Source organism: Microcaecilia unicolor, chromosome 2 (assembly GCF_901765095.1).
Source record: "Microcaecilia unicolor chromosome 2, aMicUni1.1, whole genome shotgun sequence".
Taxonomy (NCBI): domain Eukaryota; kingdom Metazoa; phylum Chordata; class Amphibia; order Gymnophiona; family Siphonopidae; genus Microcaecilia; species Microcaecilia unicolor.
In genome coordinates this window covers 61,225,390-61,246,268 of record NC_044032.1, presented here as the reverse complement: position 1 = coordinate 61,246,268, position 20,879 = coordinate 61,225,390, and the positions used below count along the sequence as shown (strand labels likewise).

At 41.4% G+C, this 20,879-nt stretch overlaps 1 protein-coding gene across 1 annotated transcript in view; it reads left to right on the top strand.

Moving 5' to 3' along the window:
- Positions 1 to 20,556, top strand: part of ST8SIA3 (ST8 alpha-N-acetyl-neuraminide alpha-2,8-sialyltransferase 3) — a 40,530-nt gene extending 19,974 nt beyond the window's left edge. Inside the window, exons 3-5 of the mRNA XM_030192079.1 lie at positions 15,709 to 15,831; positions 17,806 to 18,363; positions 19,772 to 20,556. Of these exons, the coding sequence (XP_030047939.1) occupies positions 15,709 to 15,831; positions 17,806 to 18,363; positions 19,772 to 20,054 (964 nt within the window). The 3' untranslated portion in view covers positions 20,055 to 20,556. The remainder of the gene's footprint in view (positions 1 to 15,708; positions 15,832 to 17,805; positions 18,364 to 19,771) is intronic.
- Positions 20,557 to 20,879: the final 323 nt, after the last annotated feature.

Here is a 20,879-nt window from a genome sequence, read left to right as displayed (position 1 = left end):
GTACAATGTAAGCCACATTGAGCCTGCAAATAGGTGGGAAAATGTGGGATACACATGCAACAAATAAATAAATAAATAAATAAATAAATGAGGGATACACAAAACTAGGATGCATATGCATGGGACCTTAAACGCATTAAATATCTGAATATAACTACATAAACCAAAATACAATAGATGAGAAAACCAATGTATTTCAAAAACAGATTGCTGAACAAAAAGGCATACCTGATTAAATAAATAGCTGGTGAAAAAAAAGGCTTTCACAGCTTTTCAATGTCAAGCAAACACTATAAAAAATACACTTTCACTTGTATTAAGACTCACACCCCCTGCTGTGAATGAAGGTTAAATGGCGCCAAAACCAGAATGATTAACAAATGAATAAAACATGAATGATGTCAAGCTTCCATGTAAAAAAAAAGTGTGTAAGCTTACATTTAATAAAGTGAAAATGCCACCCCTTCTGCGTTGTATGTAACAGCATCTGTCAAAGTCATGGCATTATTGGTCTGACCACCATCTAAGCCTTCTGTTCAAGAAACATTGACTTCATTGGAGTTGAACAGCTTTTGCCACCACGGTAAATCATCCAGTGAGGATTTTGTCATGCTGACTTCTTGGGTGTTGAACAGCTTTTACCCACAAAGCAATTCATCCAATTCATTTCCTGGTGCAGAAAAGAGTCATCCGTTTCTGTTTCAGGTATACCCCATCCGTTCTGATCAATGATGACGCTTTATGATTTTGTCCCTCAACTTCTGCATTGAGACTCTTGAGAAAAAGACTGAACTTTCTACCTCTCTTGAGTAGCAGAGGTTGCTTCCTCCTTCTGGCCCTTTGATAGATGGAAAATAGCTGGCTCACATGTTTAAAGTACCAAGAGCTGTTAATATTTTGTCTTGTGTTATCGCGTGTTGTCCTTTTGTGGGCAGATTGGAGCTACTGATGGCCTGCAATTCAAAGTTTCCATTCTGGAACAGATAAAATGTCAGTGCTTCTCACATTCTTTTAAAACCCATTTAAATATGCAAAAAGAGAGAAAGCAGTGTGAAACTTGTCTGTGCTGTAAAGAACAAATGAGGGGGAGGGGGCTTTCAGATTTAAAGTGTAAACTGTATTTTTTTGTTTCAGGAAAACGGAAGTGGGCGAATGGTCAAAACTCTGCTTTTCACATCTTTTTGCTTTGTGGTCTACATACAGGCAGGAGTTCTTGAATCAGCTGCACTTCACAGACCATATACACACTCAAAGGGGAAGGGGTGCTGGGATGAGGGGAGAGGGAAGGGCAGGGATTCAGCAGCCTGGTCTGATGTCTACTGGTGCAGTTTATTCCATGCTACCTGCTTTTTTTCACAAGGACAGTGCTTCCAAATGGGAAGAAATTTCCCAGCCCAAGTTGCACCCAAAGGCAGTCCAAAAATAGCCCAAGCTGCTACTCATAACCAGAGATGCTCTCAGTAAAAGCCAACATTTTCTGCTGCCAAAAAATAGACTGCAATTATGAAGGTATTGTATTGCTCTGGGACAATAAATTTTCCAAACTTCTGATTCAATCACCTAAACTCCATAATTATGCATAATTGGATAATGCTCCCACATAGCTATAAGAAGCTTAATTTACATCCTGTTTGAGGAATTTGGGGTTGAAGTGTGAAACTACTTGGGCTGAATTGTGGGACTATTCTGCTTTCGATTGACTTAGATGTTTAGCTGTTCTGTGAAGACTGTCCCTCACACTTCTGCTTTGAAATCCTTGAGGGAAAAGTAGTAAACAGAGAAAAACTTTCCAAATTGCATTTTGCTTACTAACATGGAGAATGAGGAGTGGCCTAGTGGTTAGGGTGGTGGACTATGGTACTGAGGAACCAGGGGCGTAGCCACTTTTCCTTCAGGCCCGCCCAGCGCCCACCCTAACAAGCCCCAACCCAAGCCATCTTTTCCTGCCTCTTCTGCTGGCTCTCCCCATCCACGTGGTCTGTTTAATTTTAGTCCTTGAAGCGCCGTTCTCCCTCCAGGACCGCACCGGCGATTCTGATAGCCTTCTGCCAGCATGCATGGTCGGGGGCGGGGCTTCTCCTTAGGCGCATCTCACCTCAGGACGCGCCTGAGAGGCCCCGTCCCCGACGACGCACGCTGGCAAAAGGAATCGCCGGTGCGGTCCTGGAGGGAGAACGGTGCTTCAAGGACTAAAAATAAACAGACCACGCGGACGGGGAGAGCCGTCAGAAGAGAGGGAGGGGATGGCGAAGGGAGAAAGCGCTGCCAAGGTAGGCCGAGGGAGACAGAAGAAAATGCCGGGGGGGGGGGGGGGAGGGAGGGAATATTTTAAAATTACTGTGTAGGGGTGGGGTTGGGAACAGCCCACCCAGGTTAATGCGGGGCCCGCCCAAAATGGCAGGTCTGGCTACGCTGCTGTGAGGAACTGAGTTCAATTCCCACTTCAGGCACAGGCAGCTCCTTGTGACTCTGGGCAAGTCACTTAACCCTCCATTGCCCCATGTAAGCCACATTGAGCCTGCCATGAGTCGGAAAGCACAGGGTACAAAAAAAAAAACCCAATGTTCATTATTTGTGATAGCACTCACTTTTTTCCTCATTTAAGTACTAAATACACTTGTGAGACTTTTCTCCTGCCTCGATGGTAACATTTCATGCATAGTTTATCCACGCAACATTTTGTTGCAATGAATAGTTAATGAACTGCTGCAATGCAAATTCACACTAAGCAGCTATCAGTGTGTATTAAAATAATACACACAAACTCTAGTTCATAACACCATTTTCAGGTAAAACAGTTAAATCTGAATAAAATTCTAGGTTTTTTGGGGGGGAGGGGTGGAGGATTGCAAAAACTGTGCTAAAATAGAACATGAAAATTTGTGAATTCCTGCAGAAAAACAGTGAAAAAAGCTATTTACTGCAAACAAAGGGCTAGATTCAATTATTGGCGTCCAAAGGTAGGCGCTGGGATGATCTTTGGTAAGCTAATATTCTGTAATGGGAACTCTGTGCAGAGTGTCCTTTATAGGATACTATCTCAGTGTACATTTTGCAACCTAACTTTGGGTGTGAGTGCTTGTGCTTGCCAAATACTGGTTTAAATGCTGGCTCCCAACTGATGACAGTTAGGCATGCAAAACCAGGTGTTCTAAACACTGTAGAAACAAAACAGGAGACAACCTGCTGCAGTATCCAAGCAGACAAAACAAACAGCAGTAGTGATCCAAGGAAGGACAACACAGCAAAAGTTCACTCAGATATAATTTTAATGGAAGCTAGACCCAACCTGGCCAATTTTCAGATAACCTTCATCAGGGGTCACACTGGTTTCCAAATATATTCTCTGGTAAATGCATAAGTATCCAATATATACTGCAATTCCTGTGCTGAAGAATAATTAGATCAAATCTTCCTGCCTCCCTGACAAAAGTTTTCCAAACCTTGGCCTGGATTGGCCACTGTCGTGGACAGGATGCTGGGCTCGATGGACCTTTGGTCTTTTCCCAGTGTGGCATTACTTATGTACTTATGGTCAGGTTGGGACGGGTCTAGTTTCCATTAAAGTTACATTTGAGTGAACTTTTGCTATCTCGTCCTTCCATGGATCACTGATGCTGTTTGTTTTGTCTGCATGGATACTGCAGCAAGTTGTCTCCTGTTTTGTTTCTATGATGTTTAGAACACCTGGTTTTGTATGCCTAACTGTCATCTGGTGTGTGGATTAGCACCATAGTCTCTTTAAGCATCAGCATGGGGGATATTGGGCCACAGCTTTGAGGCTCGATGCCTTCTGCACAGTAAAATAACTTCATCTTTTGGCTAAAGTTATCTTACTGTGATTTCATGGCCATAACACCCAGTGTTCACTGCAATTTGCATTATGGTTTTTACATAATAATGAGTTGCTTTACATGCATATGCATGTTTTGCATTTCATTACTATGCACTTGAGATCTAAGCTGCGGATGAGTCGGAGAAACTTACTGACTTCACAGTAAACCTGGAGGACGTAATGGGGCAGTTCAGCAAACTGAAGAGTAGCAAATGTCCTGGACTGGATGGTATTCATCCTAGAGTACTGATAGAACTGAAAAATGAGCTTGCGGAGCTACTGTTAGTGATATGCAATTTATCCTTAAAATCGAGCGTTATACCGGAAGATTGCAGGGTGGCCAATGTAACGCCAATTTTTTAAAAAGGTTCCAGGGGAGAGCCGGGAAATTGTAGGCCGGTGAGTCTGATGTCGGTGCCTGGAAAAATGGTAGAGGCTATTATCAAAAACAAAATTACAGAGCACATCCGAGGACATAGATTACTGAGACCAAGTCAGCACGGCTTTTGTGTGGGGAAATCTTGCCTGACCAATTTACTTCAATTCTTTGAAGGAGTAAACAAACATGTGGACAAAGGGGAGCCGGTTGATATTGTGTATCTGGATTTTCAAAAGGCGTTTGACAAGGTACCTCATGAAAGGCTACAGAAGAAATTGGAGGGTCATGGGATAGGAGGAAATGTCCTATTGTGGATTAAAAACTGGTTGAAGGATAGGAAACAGAGAGTGGGGTTAAATGGGCAGTATTCACAATGGAGAAGGGTAGTTAGTGGGGCTCCTCAGCAGTCTGTGCTAGGACCGCTGCTTTTTAATATATTTATAAATGATTTAGAGATGGGAGTAACTAGCGAGGTAATTAAATTTGCTGATGACACAAAGTTATTCAAAGTAGTTAACTCGTGACAAGATTGTGAAAAATTACAGAAGGACCTTACGAGACTGGGAGACTGGGCGGCTAAATGGCAGATGTCGTTTAATGTGAGCAAGTGCAAGGTGATGCACGTGGAAAAAAAGAACCCAAATTATAGCTACGTCATGCAAGGTTCCACGTTAGGAGTTATGAACCAAGAAAGGGATCTGGGTGTCGTCGTCGATAATACAGTGAAACCTTCTGCTCAGTGTGCTGCTGTGGCTAGGAAAGTGAATAAAATGTTGGGTATTATTAGGAAAGGTATGGAAAACAGGTGTGAGGATGTTATAATGCCGTTGTATCGCTCCATGGTGCGACCGCACCTTGAGTATTGTGTTCAAATCTGGTCGCCGCATCTCAAGAAAGATATAGTAGAATTGGAAAAGGTGCAGAGAAGGGCGACTAAAATGATAGCGGGGATGGGATGACTTCCCTATGAAGAAAGACTAAGGAGGCTAGGGCTTTTCAGCTTGGAGAAGAGACGGCTGAGGGAAGACATAATAGAGGTATATAAAATAATGAGTGGAGTGGAACAGGTGGATGTGAAGCGTCTGTTCACGCTTTCCAAAAATACTAGGACTAGGGGACATGCGCTGAAACTACAGTGTAGTAAATTTAGAACAAATTGGAGAAAAGGTTTCTTCACCCAACGCATAATTAAACTCTGGAATTCGTTGCTGGAGAACATGATGAAGGCGGTTAGCTTAGCAAAGTTTAAAAAGGGGTTAGACGGTTTCCTAGAGGACAAGTCCATAAACCACTACTAAATGGACTTTGGAAAAATCGACAATTCCAGGAATAACATTTATAGAATGTTTGCACGTTTGGGAAGCTTGCCAGGTGCCCTTGGCCTGGATTGGCCGCTGTCGTTGACAGGATGCTGGGCTCGATGGACCCTTGGTCTTTTCCCAGTGTGGCATTACTTATGTACTTATTAGAGCCCTTTAAGTCATGTTTAGGGGCAATCAATGCGACTCAAGGCCTTAATGCAGCTTAATAATCTCCCCTCCCCCATACACATAATTATCCCTACCAGCTGCAATCTGCCCTGTTTGTGGTACTCTCAGCCAAGTTGTTTTCTGGGTCCTCCTGCAGAATTCAGTACCAGTTTCAGAAATAGATATTCTTGTTTTTGCATTAGGGGGAATTTTTTTGGGTGGTTAGGGGTTTGCCTTTGGAATGGTTCTGTTGCCCTTTCCAAGTCTGACACTATTTCAAGTTTCTTTAATCAGATGCTCTATTAAAGAGATGGCAACTTGGTCTGAAAGCCTGCAAAGAATGAGGGATTATTTCTGAACAAACACATAGCAGCACTTCTGCAATCAGCTGCCATTCAATCCTCCATTTTAGCTTTAATTCTGTGCCCTGCTTCACCTTCCTTTCTCTCTGAAGTTCTCCTCTAGCTCTCCCCTTTTACCCTCCAGCCACTCCCCCTCCAGTGCCCTGCTATTTCAGCTCTACTTACCCAATGGACCTCTTCTGTTTCAATCACTAGCATCCTGGGTTTAGTTATATTATGCACTGCATTGATTTCTTTCTCCTTGATCCACTATGATGCTATTTTCAAAGCACTTAGGGGCCCTTTTACTAAGCCATGTAGGTGCGTATGTGCGTCCAACATGCGTCAGTTTGGAGTTACCGCCCAGCTACTGTGTGGCCCTTGTTATAATTTCAATTTTTACGTGCATCCGCTATGCCCGTCAGAAAATAATTTTTATTTTCTGGTACATGGCAGAAACCGGGAGGCACTCGTTATTCTACGTGCATAGACAATTACCGCACGGTTACCGCGTGAGACATTACTGCTAAGTCAATGGCTGGCAGTAAGGTCTCAAACCCAAATTGGATGGACTCAAATTTTTAATTTGCTGCACGTCCATTTTTGGCAAAAATTGAAAAAAGGCTTTTTTTTATAGGCACACTGAAAAATGGATCTATGTGCGTCCAAAACACATGCCTACACTAGCGCAGCCCATTTTTCGGCGCACCTTAGTAAAAGGGCTCGTAGACTTACAAAGTTATGTGGAGGGGCATTTTTGATATGACGTCTAAGTCAGACTTTGGATGTTTTGTGCTAAATGTCCCAAATCTAAATAGCAATTTTTGAGAAAGCAAAATGTCTATCTTTTTTTTTTTTTTAATACCATTTATAACAAGGTTTTGTGCGCTGTGCATTTATCTTTCGGTCATTTTTGAAAAAAAACACGCACAAGTGAAAAACAGAGAAAATCAAGCCATTAGCATGTAGGAGGGGCCAACAATTTTAGCAGACTAGTTCCACAGACGTCCCAGCAGAGCAGTGAGGCATCCTAGAGGGCATGGCTGTGGAGCTCATATAAATGCTCCCAGGTACGCATCTCACCATTGCTCCCTTATCTTGTCTGCTACCCCCAACTGTATACCACTACCATAGCCCTTATATGTGAAGAGGGCACCTATATTGTGGGTACAGTGAGTTTCTGGTGAGTTTTGGAAGGCTCACAATTTCCACCACAAGTGTAACAGGTAGGGGGGAGGTATGGGCATGGCTCCATCTGTTTATAGTGCACTGCACCCACTACTACACTACTCCAGGGACCTGCATGCTGCTTTAATGGACCTGGCTATAACATCTGAGGCTGTCATAGAGGCTGGTGAGTTCTAATTTTATTCACATTTTGGGGGGATGGGAGTGGATCAGTGACCACTGGGGGAATAAGGGGGGGGGGGGTTCATCCCTGAATCCCGCCAGTTGTCATCTAGTCATTTAGGGTACCTTTTTGTGTCTTATTCATTAGAAAAACAGGTCTAGACCAAAAAGTTGGTTTTCACCCTAGACATTTTGCTGTTGCTCCATTATGGCTGTAAACATCTAAGGGTTAGGCACACCCTAAGTCCACCCTAATCCTGCTTTTGAAACACCACCAACATGCCCCCTTGTGATTTGGGTGCACTGCACATGAAATGCATAGATAGGTATCTGCAAAACAGGTTTCTAAAATACCAGTTTGGACGTTTTGATAAGAAATCCATCCAAATGGTATTTTATGACACTTTTTGGATGTTTTTCTCTTTTGAAAATGAGCCCTGTAGTAACCTATGGAAATTTGTAAGTTTAAGTGCTTTGAAATGAGCCCTTATGTTTTCCTAAAACAGGATAACATCTTTGCCAGTCTGGGGGGGAGGAGAGGGAGGTGGAGGAGTGGCCCAGTGGTTAGTGTGGTGGCCCAGTGTGGTGGCCCTTGGTTCTGGGGAACTGGGCTCAATTCCCACCACAGGCAGCTCCTTGTGACTCTGGGCAAGTCACCTAACCCTCAATTGTCCCAGGTACAAATAAGCACCTGTATATAATATGTAAGCCACAACAAACCTGCTATGAGTGGGAAAACACAGGGTACAAATGTAACAAAAAAAAAATACAGGTTCAGTAAGTGCTTTTGTTTATCAGTATACATTACAGTAGGGGTTCTCAGCCTAGTCCTCTGGACACACCTAGCTAGTCATGCAAATCTCTCTCTCATGAATGTTCATTGTGGATATCCAGAAAACCTGATTGGCTGGGGAGTACCCAGGATAGGTTTTGGAACCATTGAATTAGTGACCAGGTCTATTCAGATAGTAGTTCATAGTTTATATTCCCAGCAAACGTTCAGAGCCCTTTCAGGGTCAGTCCAAGACCCTCATCCTCACATTCCAGAAGGACAACAGCTCAGAGGATGGGGAGATCCCACCTCTGAATGATGTTACCTATTATTGTTTCATTATATTAATTATATTATATTACAGTCATAGACTGTACTCCTTGAACAAATAACAAGTAACAAATGGAGTGGAGGAGTGGTCTAGTGGTTAGACCACTGGTCTTGATATCCAGAGGTGGCCAGTCCAAATCCCACTGCTTCTACTTGTGATCTTGGGCAAGTCACTTAACCCTCTATTGCCTCAGGTACAAAATTAGATTGTGAGCTCTCCAGGGACAGAGAAATACCCAGTATACCTGAATGTAACTCACCTGAAAGGTGTGAGCAAAATCCAAATAAATAAATAAAAATATTCAACCCCAAAGTAGGATGTATCAAGTTGTGGTGAGGGGTAATGTCTCTGAAGCAGTGGACTCACTGGTCAGATGTTTACCTCAGAACAGCATTTCTCTAGGCCAGTTTTGGAGTACTCTCTAGCCAGCCTGGTTTTCTGGATATCCCCAATGGCTAGAGGATATGCATGTAGTTGGTCTTAATCTTGTGCATTTATACTCTGCTCTCTCCCTGAACTGATCCAAAGTGGATTCCAACATAGAATTAGAGAATTTACTGGGAAGTAACAAATGCAGGGGCCCTTTTACTGAGCTTCAGAAAGCACTAACTCGTGGTTACCGCAGGTTAAAATCCACTACCGAGGGGCACGCTCAGGCATCCTGTGTTAGTTTTCAGATCTGCACACACTTCCCATGTGCTAAAAAATGCTTTTTATTTTTTAGCGTTGGGGGGTGTGTTTAGGGGCAGAGAATAGGTGTGCCCAGCACTAATCGGTTAGTGCAGCTATATCACCATATGTTGACTAGCGTATAGTTACCACTTAGAAAATAGGTATTGGTAAGAGCTCCAATGATAATGGTCAGGTGCTAATTGAGAAATTAGCGCTTGGCCATTAATTGAGGAAATTGAAAATGCAGCCTTTTTACAGCTGTGTTAAAAGTGGCCTCAGTGTATGGGAAACCCACCTGCTAGTCATAGCGCAGGCCACATTTTAGTGCAACTAAGTAAAAACACTACAAATATGTTAAAAGTAAGATAATTGCCAAAATATTTTGCAAATATAGTGCAACTCTATTTTTGCCCTAAAAATTTATAAAATAAGAACAATTTTACCTGTTTATAAAAAGAAAAAAATCAAAAGATTGTAATGGAAGATTATTTCAAATGTTTGTAGCCCAAAAGCAAAATGGACACCTCTTACAGAAGAAGAACTATGGGCTCTGTTTACTAAGCCCCGCTATAGGCACACTAGTGTTTTTAACGCATGCTAGAAACTAGTGTGCGCTAATGCTAGAGACACCCATAAGAATATATGGGTGTCTCTAGCATTAGCATGCACTAAAATTGCTAGCGCACCTTAGTATACAGGGACCTATATAAACAAAGAGCATTTAATCACAATGTTTTATGAACATCAGGAGTAGCTGTAGAATGAATCAAATATTCAGGGGCCTGGCCCTGTAAATTTTTAAAAATTAAGCAGGCCACTTTAAACATTATGGGGTCCTTTTACTAAGCTGTAGTAAGCACTAGCACATGGGCATTGACACGCGCAGACCGATTAGTATAGGATTAGTGTGGGTGACCCTACCGCCTACAAAATAGGTGGCATTAAGGGCTCCTGTGCTAATGGCCAGGCTATAATTGGGAAATTAGCATGTGGCCATTTTACAGCCATGCTAATGCCTGTGTTTACTAAGCCACTGTCAATAAACTGTGGCAATACTCTACTGCAACATTTTAAACATACAATACACAACTAGTAGAGGTGAGCATAGGAGTGTCTGCTGTTTTCCTAGTCCAAAGCTCTACTTGTGCAGCGCTGCGTATGCCTGTAGCGCTATAGAAATGCTAAATAGTAGTAGTAGTAGTAGTACTCTATGCTGATCGCATATGAAAGGAAAGTCTCATACAGTCACCGGGGTACTTTTAATCACCAATGTAGGTTGGCCCCTGTTCCGTGACGTGTCTAATCATCGACTGACCCCCTCCTACCGCTATTTTCAGTTTTTTTCTGCTTTTTAAATGTCTTTTTCAATATTTATATCATGCAAATGTCTTTTTGCATCGGCAGGACTAGTGAGTTTCTCTGTGAAGCTTCTGTCTACTCCCATGCAGATCAAAATAGATGGTATTAAATAACCGTTACGACTTTAGCTACCATACTTTTGGTGCTCAAACAATTGTCATCAGCACTTATCTGTTTATGTACGTGCTGATGTGTTCCTTCACTTCTCGGTCTGCTAAGTGGCACTATTGGCGCGTTAGAGTTTTTAACATGCGTAAATGGTGTACGCGTGTTAAATGCTAACACGCCCATAGAAATGTATAGGCATGTTAGTGTCTAACATGCCTTAAATTTACAGGCGCATTAAAAATGCTAATGCACCTTAGTAAACATACCCCTAAAAGTGGTTTCAGCGTGATGGAAACCCACATGCTAAAAATAGCGCAGGCCACTTTTTAGCACGGCTTACTAAAAGGGCCCCTATTTCTGTCCAAACTGGTAACCAGTGCATCTGTGTCAATATAGGAGTAACTCTATCATGCCTACTAAGTCTAAAAATCATTTTTCCTACTGTGTTCTGCAATACATACCTCTCAAACATATTCATTATAAATATACAGAAAACCAGGCTGTCCTGAGAATACTCCAGGACTGGATTGAGAGACACTTTACTCCTTGATTAGATTAGTATCTTCAAAAGAGTGTTCATTGGGGGGGGGGGGGGGGGGGGGGATAGAAGGTGCCCCTGAAAGGGTTTATGAGTTGATGTTAAAGTGGAGTTGGAGACCTCCTGGAGAACTTTATTCATAGATCAGGTTTGGGGGAGGTAGGTATGTGGCCCTGAAGAGGCTTTTAGTTTTACTCCATAGTAATAACTGATTTTGTGCCTTGAATTAGTTACTGTGGCAGACTGTGATATGCAGAACATGTGCTTAATAAAAGGATCACGCTCCCTTTAACATGGACCTTTTAGTGATCATGCACTCTGCATATCACCATCATAAAGAGTTTGGGGGTAGCCATCAGGACACTTCTATATAAGGTGCTCCTGTATTTACACATGTATTTTGCAGAATAAGTGCCATTTTTGTACGCACTTGCCCTAAGCACCATTCTGGGGAATACACAGGGGAGGAGCATGGGAGGACATAGTTGTGTCAGGCATCAATGTGCGCATCTTATAGAATACAATAAGATGCACACATTGACTGGTGCGTGTAGGCGTGCCCACTTACACCTGCCATTGACCAGGCAAATCTAGATTATTAATATGGGTAACGGAAAAATGCACATTCACCTCACTCCATAAACCATATCAATGACCCAGGCTTGGAGAGTATCAGAGTATTATGTAATCACACAGACCTAAAATAGGTTGTGGGGCCTTTTATGGCACATCTCATTCCAAGCCTTCCAACCTCAAGGTCCTCAATCATCTACTCTCCATCGCCTGAAACTACACTGTCATTTAAAAATATCAAATTTATTAATAATTTTTTTTGAAAGAACTAAATCTCAAGATATTCCTATGGGTATCTCAGTGTTTAGTGCATGCTGATTTCTACTGTGAGCTAAAAACGCTTTCGCACCTTAGTAAAAGACCCCCCTAAGTCCTTTTGGTGTGTATGTTGAAACATTTGCTGCCTCTAAATGCTAAAAATATTTTAGTGTGTGGCTTCTCAAATCAGCCTCCTTAACTTTTATATTCAGATATATAGAAATATGGTTGTTAAGTACTGTAAAGTTTAAGCTAGGCACTAAGGGACCCTTTTACTAAGGTGTGCTGAAAAATGTCCTGCGCTGGTGTAGACACATATACTGGATATGCGCAGGTCCATATTTCAGTGCACTTGCAAAAAAGGCCTTTTTTGGCTGAAACTGGACATGCGACAAAATAAAAATTGGTGCGCATCCATTTTGGGCCTGAGACCTTACCACCACCCATTGACCTAGCGGTAAGGTCTCATATGTTAACTGGTCACTAATGGTCTACATGCATATAATGCTGATTACCACCCGGTTAGCGCCACTGGCGGAAAGTTTCAGGTGTGCTTAGTGGATGTGCGTAAAAAATGAAATTACTGCTTAGGTTGTTCAAAATTGACATATGTAGAACACAAGTGGAGGGGCATAATCGAAAGGGGCACCCAGGTTTTCCTGAGGACGTCCTCGCAGGATGTCCCGGAAAAGGGGCGGGGAAACCCATATTATCGAAACAAGATGGGCGACCATCTTTCGTTTCGATAATATGGTCAGGGACGCCCAAATCTGGAAATTTAGGTCATCCTTAGAAATGGTCATCCCTGATTTTCGGCGATAATGGAAGCCGAGGACGCCCATCTCAGAAACGACCAAATCCAAGCCATTTGGTCATGGGAGGAGCCAGCATTCGTTGTGCACTGGTCCCCCTCACATGCCAGGACACCAACCGGGCACCCTAGGGGGCACTGCAGTGGACTTCACAAACTGCTCCCAGGTGCATAGCTCCCTTACCTTGTGTGCTGAGCCCTCCAAACCCCCAAAACCCACTCCCCACAACTGTACACCACTACCATAGCCGTAAGGGGTGAAGGGGGGGCACCTACATGTGGGTACAGTGGGTTTCTGGTGGGTTTTGAAGGGCTCACATTTACCATCACAAGTGTAACAGGTAGGGGGGATGGGCCTGGGTCCGCCTGCCTGAAGTGCACTGCACCCACTAAAACTGCTCCAGGGACCTGCATACTGCTGTGATGGAGCTGGATATGGCATTTGAGGCTGGCAAAAAAATATTTAAAAAGTTTTTTTTAGGGTGGGAGGGGGTTGGTGACCACTAGGGGAGTAACGGGAGGTCATCCCAGATTCGCTCCAGTAGTCATCTGGTCAGTTCGGGCAACTTTTTGAGGCTTGGCCGTAAGAAAAAATGGAGCAAGTAAAGTCGGCCAAGTGCTCGTCAGGGATGCCCTTCTTTTTTCCATTATCGGTCGAGGACGCCCATGTGTTAGGCACGCCCCAGTCCCGCCTTTGCTATGCTTCCGACACGCCCCGTGAACTTTGGTCGTCCCCGTGATGGAAAGCAGTTGAGGATGTCCAAAATTGGCTTTAGATTATGCCGATTTGAGTGACCCTAGGAGGACACCCATCTCCCAAATTGTTTTGAAAGATGGGCGCCCTTCTCTTTCAAAAATAAGCCTGATAGGCAACTATGCTGCTTAGTAAAAGGGCCCCTAAAGCACCATGATAATGCAATGACTCCTTGAGCCACCAAGCATCGATGACAATACTTCCTACTTAATTGTTCACGATTGTACCTTGAAATTAAACCTGGTTGTTTCAGTGGGACATATACTTTATCCAAATTGCAAATGGATTGGAAGTGCAGTGATAATGAATTCTGGGTCTTCAGTGTTTAATTGTGATGGATTTTTTTATGATGGATGGGAAGTGCAGTGATAATGAATTCTAGGTCTTCAGTGTTTAATTGTGCTTACTAGTACGTAGAATTGAAATGCACATTTCAGTAGGTAAGGTGTGTTGTATTTTACTGTATAATGAAAATGCACAGAATTAACCATAAAGGGAAAGGGAACTGGGACTTGATATACCGCCTTTCTGAGGTTTTTGCAACTACATTCAATGTGGTTTACATATATTCAGGTACTTATTTTGTACCAGGGGCAATGGAGGGTTAGGTGACTTGCCCAGAATCACAAGGAGCTGCAGTGGGAAACAAACTCAGTTCCCCAGGATCAAAGTCCACTGCACTAACCACTAGGCTACGAAATACAACATAGGGTCAAAAGGGAGCAAAACATAAAATGTAGTTGGATACTGTGTATCTCTAAGGGGGAGAGAATACAGTTTTCTCCTCAAATCTGGCTGAATATCTTCACATGATAACTCCATTGTACAATAACTATGCTAAATCTCTGTGAGGGGACACTGCAATCAAGGTATGTTTGGAAAGAATAGACAGAATGCATACTGACTGCATGTCACCTAGGATAAAAAGTTGCTCACCCATAGCTTATGCACTAGGGCTAGATTTGGGGGTAGTAATAATGCAGATGCTGCAGATGAAGATAACACTCCTGCTGAAGATAAAGTTAATGGTGGATTTGTTCATGGACCCACTACAGCAGGAGAGAAACCACAGAACATAATGGGAAGTTTAAGAGGATTAACTACATTTAAGTGGACTCCAGCAGATAAAGAGGAGATAATGTACTGCTACAGTTACGCTACAAACCATATATTATAATAAAGAAGGTATACCAAGATAGTTCACCAAAAACTGGAGGAAAGAGGAATATTGCCACAGGAAAAGCTGCAAAAAGCAACTGATGCAAATTTCAGATTGGAAGAGTAATATAGAGATATTACCCATTGTGTTGGGAGGCACAGGCTTGATTAAGAGGAATTTTCAAGCACATCTTGATAGGTTGCCTATCTGTGTTACATCTTATGAACTCCAGAAGTAAGCTCCATTTGGTACAATGCAAGTACTATGACATGTATTAGAAATAAATTTGAGAGTCTGCAATCATACTCCACATATCATAGCTTAGAAATGTAATGGTATGTGCAAAACTAACCAATGTGGAGATATTACTACTACTACTTATAATTTCTATAGCGCTACTAGACGTACTCAGCGCTGTACACTTGAACATGAAGAGACAGTCCCTCCTCGACAGAGCTTACAATCTAATTAATTATTGCTCCCTGTAAATTAGTGCCTTCCATTTCTAACTCCACTCCTTAAAATAAAATGTATGTCTGTGTTGGTGATAAACAAAAGAAGGCATTGGGCTCCTAAGACTGTTTGGGCAGGTGAGAGATGCAGTGGGGAAATGATGTATATTTACCTGTCATCAGAGAAGGGAAGATGGCTGACGCTAGTCTCAGCTGGTAGCTGTTTCCTGGTGAAGAAAGTACTGCTCTGCTAGCCTTCTAGAGAACTCTGTCCAAGGTGCTGATTTACTAGACTCTACTCACTACCATCAATTTCAAATTATGTTTACATTTATTGTGTGAAATTGTATGGGATATTAGGGAATTTCCTCTATAAATCACATTTTTATCTATTATGGGAAAAATGTTTGAATTCAACATCAATCAGTTTTGTAAGGTGGAAACATATTTTTTTCTCAGTACTTTTGCATTCTCTCCTTTACTGTAGGATAAAGAATAAACACTGTAAAATGAACATATATTTATTTTTCTATATGCTGATTTTCAGGTCACAATTTGCACTAAAGTTTTTAGATCCATCTTTTGTACCAGTTACAAATTCCGTCACACACGGACTACAGGATAAGCCTGACAAATGGATATGTAACAGAACAGTTTTCTCACAGCAAAGGTGAGCTATTAAAAATAGAAAATGTGCTCTTACCAAAGTAGAAATGTTGTAGACTTTATCATCATCTTTGATAGAAGTATTTAATGTTGTTCTTATCTTTGAATACAGATACTGCTGGAGATTCTATCCCTTTTCACACCAATCTGAGGGGAACAATTATACAGCTTTAGAGTACCCTAAATGCTCATATTTCATAATTTATTAATAGAAACATAGAAACAATGATGGCAGATAAGGGCCAAATGGCCCAGCCAGTCTGCCCATCCTCAGTAACACCTAACTCCTCCTTTTCCTAAGAGATCCCATGTGCCTGTCCCACACTTTCTTAAATTCTAACAGAATTCTTGTCTCCGTGAGTTCCACTAGGAGGCCATTCCACGCATCCACCACACTTTCTGTGAAAGAGTATTTTCTTAAATCCTCCAGTAAAATCCAGCTTTAATAATAAGGAACTAGATGTATGTTTAGTCTAAGAACTTCAGTTCTGCATGTTATTTAAAACAGATTTGATAAAGTAGATACTAGATACTTAAGTTCAACTGCATTGTATTTAACAGTTGATTATTTTGAAAATTGCTGTCTTTAAGCATGCTATACATCTGATATTTCCTAGGTTCACATAATTCAATACTAAGGCAAACATGATAGAATTTTAAGATTTTCAAGCATTGTGAATATCATATTATATATTTTAAAAAATTGATAACAATGTTGTCCAACCCTTTCAAGTTCATGGTACACCTACCTTAAGAAATGTGGGGGTTGATATTCAGTGACACTTATTTGGGTAGGAGTAGCTCTTACTTGGATAAGTGACACTCACCAGTGCCATCCATTGATTTTCACTGAAAATCTTTATAGACCTCTCCAGCTCTATCTGGATAATGCTGGTGCAGCCCAGGAACAGAGTCAAAATGGAGCCTTTAGGTATCCAGTATCACCGATAATCAGTGCTGGTACCAAGATAGCTATCTGGATAAACTAGAACAGAAAAATAGCTGTCTTAACTTAGAGGACCTTTTACTAAAGGGTGTTAAGTCCTGACATGTGCTTAGCAGATGAAAAACAGGCTACCACTAAAAGCATATTTTGTCTGTTAGCATGTGGCGTGCATTAACTATTTATTAAAATATTGTTTTAGAGGGAGGATGTCATAGGTAAAGAATGGGCAGGGAAGCATTATCCAGTTAGCATGTTTACTAACTGGCTAATGCTGAGTTAACATGGGAGCACTTGCCGCCTCCTAAATAGGAGCTATCAAAAATTGAAGAGGTATAAAAAAAGAACAAAACTTAAAGAATCCTGTATAGGAAAATGATCCAAATCAAAATTAAATATGTCTCAACAGTCAAAACATCTTCAAAAACCCAAAATATATGACAAAAATAAAAAATAACAAAAATCTTCATATGATGGAAGCTCATCCTACTTAATTAACGGAATCCCAATGTTATTTCACACCATACTCGTGGTCATGTAGCAAAAAACCTTTAATATAATATAAACATCTTCAGCAATCAGCTATCGATACATAATATTCAAACCAAGTGTTGGGGACCCTGCTAGGTGTGAACTAAATACCAAAAATAAAAAACCAGACCCAGCTGGCCTTGTACATTGCATACTGTCCACTTATTCCCACACTGTGAGGTTCATGCTTTAGCTAGGAAACAAAGGCATGCATAATTGCACATGTGCTCACGAAGGAGATCTCACACAGTTGAGTGCTGCTGGTGGTGTCTCCTGTTGCTACAAAATGCTGAGAACAGATGCTATGTATTGGTCTGGACGTGCACATCAGACAGTACTGACTATTTTGTGGCTGATGGTACTTTGGGTAGAAAACACTGTATCAGAATCTACTGGTTAAAAGAAACTACAGCATGCATGAGCATAAATGAAAATAAATGATGAAATGTTTTTCTAGTTAGATAATTAATCTTAATGAAAGATTTCTGTTTTATTTTTCTGCAGACAAGAACTTCTTCAGAATGTTGATGTTATAAAAAACTTTTCTTTGACGAAGACCAGTGTTCGAATAGGGCAACTGATGCACTATGATTATTCCAGTCATAAATATGTTTTTTCTATTAGCAATAACTTTCGATCCCTGCTTCCAGATGTATCACCAATCTTGCACAAACACTATAACATTTGTTCAGTGGTTGGAAACAGTGGGATCCTCATGGGGAGCCAGTGTGGACAAGAAATAGATAAATCTGATTTTGTTTTTCGTTGCAACTTTGCTCCCACTGAGGCTTTCCAGAAGGATGTTGGAAGGAAAACCAACCTCACCACCTTCAATCCAAGCATCCTGGAAAAGTATTACAATAACCTACTGACCATCCAAGATCGCAACAACTTCTTTCTAAGTTTGAAAAAGCTCGATGGATCCATTCTTTGGATCCCAGCTTTCTTTTTCCACACTTCAGCTACTGTTACCAGGACATTGGTTGACTTTTTTGTTGAACATCGAGGGCAGTTAAAAGTGCAGTTGGCATGGCCTGGCAACATAATGCAACATGTTAACAGGTGTGTGCCTTTATTGCATTTTTGCCAAGAAAAGAAAATGCCTTGATATGTCCTTACATGTATTATACAAAGGCAGTAAGGGGCACTTTTACAAAGCTATGGGAGAGCTAACATGCAGGTATTGCGTGCCAAATCAGCACTACTGCTGGGGTATCATGAGCGCCCGGTGGTAAATCCAAGTTTGGGGGGTGTTCCTGATGGTATTCGGCAGAGCAGCCACATTGGTCCACACTGCATGGTTACCGCACAGGTAGCACATGAGCCCTTACCGTGAGATCAATGGCTGATGGTAAGGGCTCTTACAGTTTAGTATATTGATTGATCAAAAAATTGTGTGTGGGCGGGGGGATTTTAAAACTTTTTAAACACTTCAACACTCCATTCATGAGTTAAGTAAACTTCAAGTGAAAGCAGCAAAAACAATTATTTTTTGAACAATCAATATACTAAACTGTTTCAATGATTTCAAATGAAGATTTTAGATTATCCAGCAAGATTAAAATTTGTAGAGCTGGTGACAAGGAGGTTTTTCTGACCTGTGATTGACTTGTCGCTAAAAGTAGTTATGTTGGGCCATAGATTTCTGAGGTCTTTTCCTCCTGCCAAGCGGCTTGTTATTATTCATTGTGATTAAGATATTTTTTAGTGGATTGTTTTCCACTTTGGGGGTTGCAGTTTTTGCAATATTATTTGTGGGGAATTTTTGCCATTTTTTGTGTAGTGTTTATTTTAATTACATTTGTACCCCGCACTTTCCCACTCATGGCAGGCTCAATGTGGCTTACATATTATATACAGGTACTTATTTGTATCTGGGGCAATGGAGGGTTAAGTGACTTGCCCACAGTCACAAGAAGCTGCCTGTGCCTGCAGTAGGAAACAAACCCAGTTCCCCAGGACCAAAGTCCACCACTCTAACCACTAGGCCACTCCTCCACTAGCAACATTCTGTGTAGAATCTCCAATAGTAGCAACATTCCATGTAGAAGTGCAGATCAGCAATGCGCAGGCTTCTGTTTCTGTGAGTCTGACGTCCTGCACGTATGTGCAGGACATCAGACTCACAGAAACAGAAGCCTGCATAGCTGGGCAGGCTTCTATATGGAATGTTGCTAATGGAATAGCAACATTTTTTTTGTTACATTTGTACCCCGCACTTTCCCACTCATAGCAGGTTCAATGCGGCTTGCATATTATATACAGGTACTTATTTGTACCTGGGGCAATGGAGGGTTAAATGACTTGCCCAGAGTCACAAGGAGCTGCCTGTGCCTGCAGTGGGAATCAAACCCAGTTCCCCAGGACCAAAGTCCACCACTCTAACCACTAGGCCACTCCTCCATTCTAGTGTTTAGTAGCAATGTCCTTTGCCTGCATCAACATTGGTATGTCTGATTTTATTTTTCAGGTACTGGAAAAAGAAACATCTCTCTCCCAAACGACTCAGCACAGGTATTCTCATGTACACCATTGCTTCTGCGATATGTGAAGAGATACACTTGTATGGATTTTGGCCATTCGGATGGGATCCCAACACAGGGAAAGACCTTCCCTATCACTATTATGACAAAAAAGGAACAAAGTTCACTACCAAGTGGCAGGAATCTCATCAGCTCCCCGCAGAATTTAAACTGCTCTATAAAATGCATGGTGAAGGACTAACCAAGTTGGCATTATCCCCCTGTGCATAAAAACAAAAACCTTAAAGTGCCAAATGATTGTTAAAAGTGCCCAGCAGTTCTCAAAGTTGAATATATCGTTTTTGGCCTATGACAGTATAAGTATTTTTATGGCCTGCATCACTGTTGGCGAGGTTCTTAGAAAGAAATGGCTGGGCAGGAGTATTTCTCTCTCACTATCATTGTTCACTCTGAAGAAAAACCTGTAAAGATATTTAAAAATGTTTGACAGAAATTTATCTGTAGATTTGCTACCAAGTATGAATTTTGAAGCACAGTATTTTCTTAGAGGGTTTAGCACTAAATGAATCTCAAAAAATCATATTTTAATGTTTTGTATTGGTTAGCAATGAGACCAATGGTGGAAAGAACATTTTTGCTTGGTACCCAACTTGTAGTAATGCTACTGTTGACCTTTATCTACATCCCCAGGGTTAATATAAAAAAAAGCTGCAAAGCAATGCCATTACCATTATATGCAAGGGCCTCAAGAGCAGCACATTCAGTAAGCCTGATTTGCACATTTTCATACCTTATCTGTTGTTCTAGAACAACAATGTCTTTTAAAGTATTGTGAATGGCTTAGCTTCTGCATATGTTATATGAATTGTTTTGTTTTCATTGATGTTTTAAATTAATATGTCTAGCAAAGCACCAATTTATTTGGCTTCTATTTCTGTGGCAAACAAGTCTTAGTCCTCCTGAGTAGATGATTCTTTAGTTGTTCCTCACCCTGACCTGTCTTTGCCAGGACACAGAACAAGGGAGCTTTCAGTACTTCTAGACAGGATTTTTAGCCACACTGAGGTACAAGTCATGCCACTTTTATAAATGTAT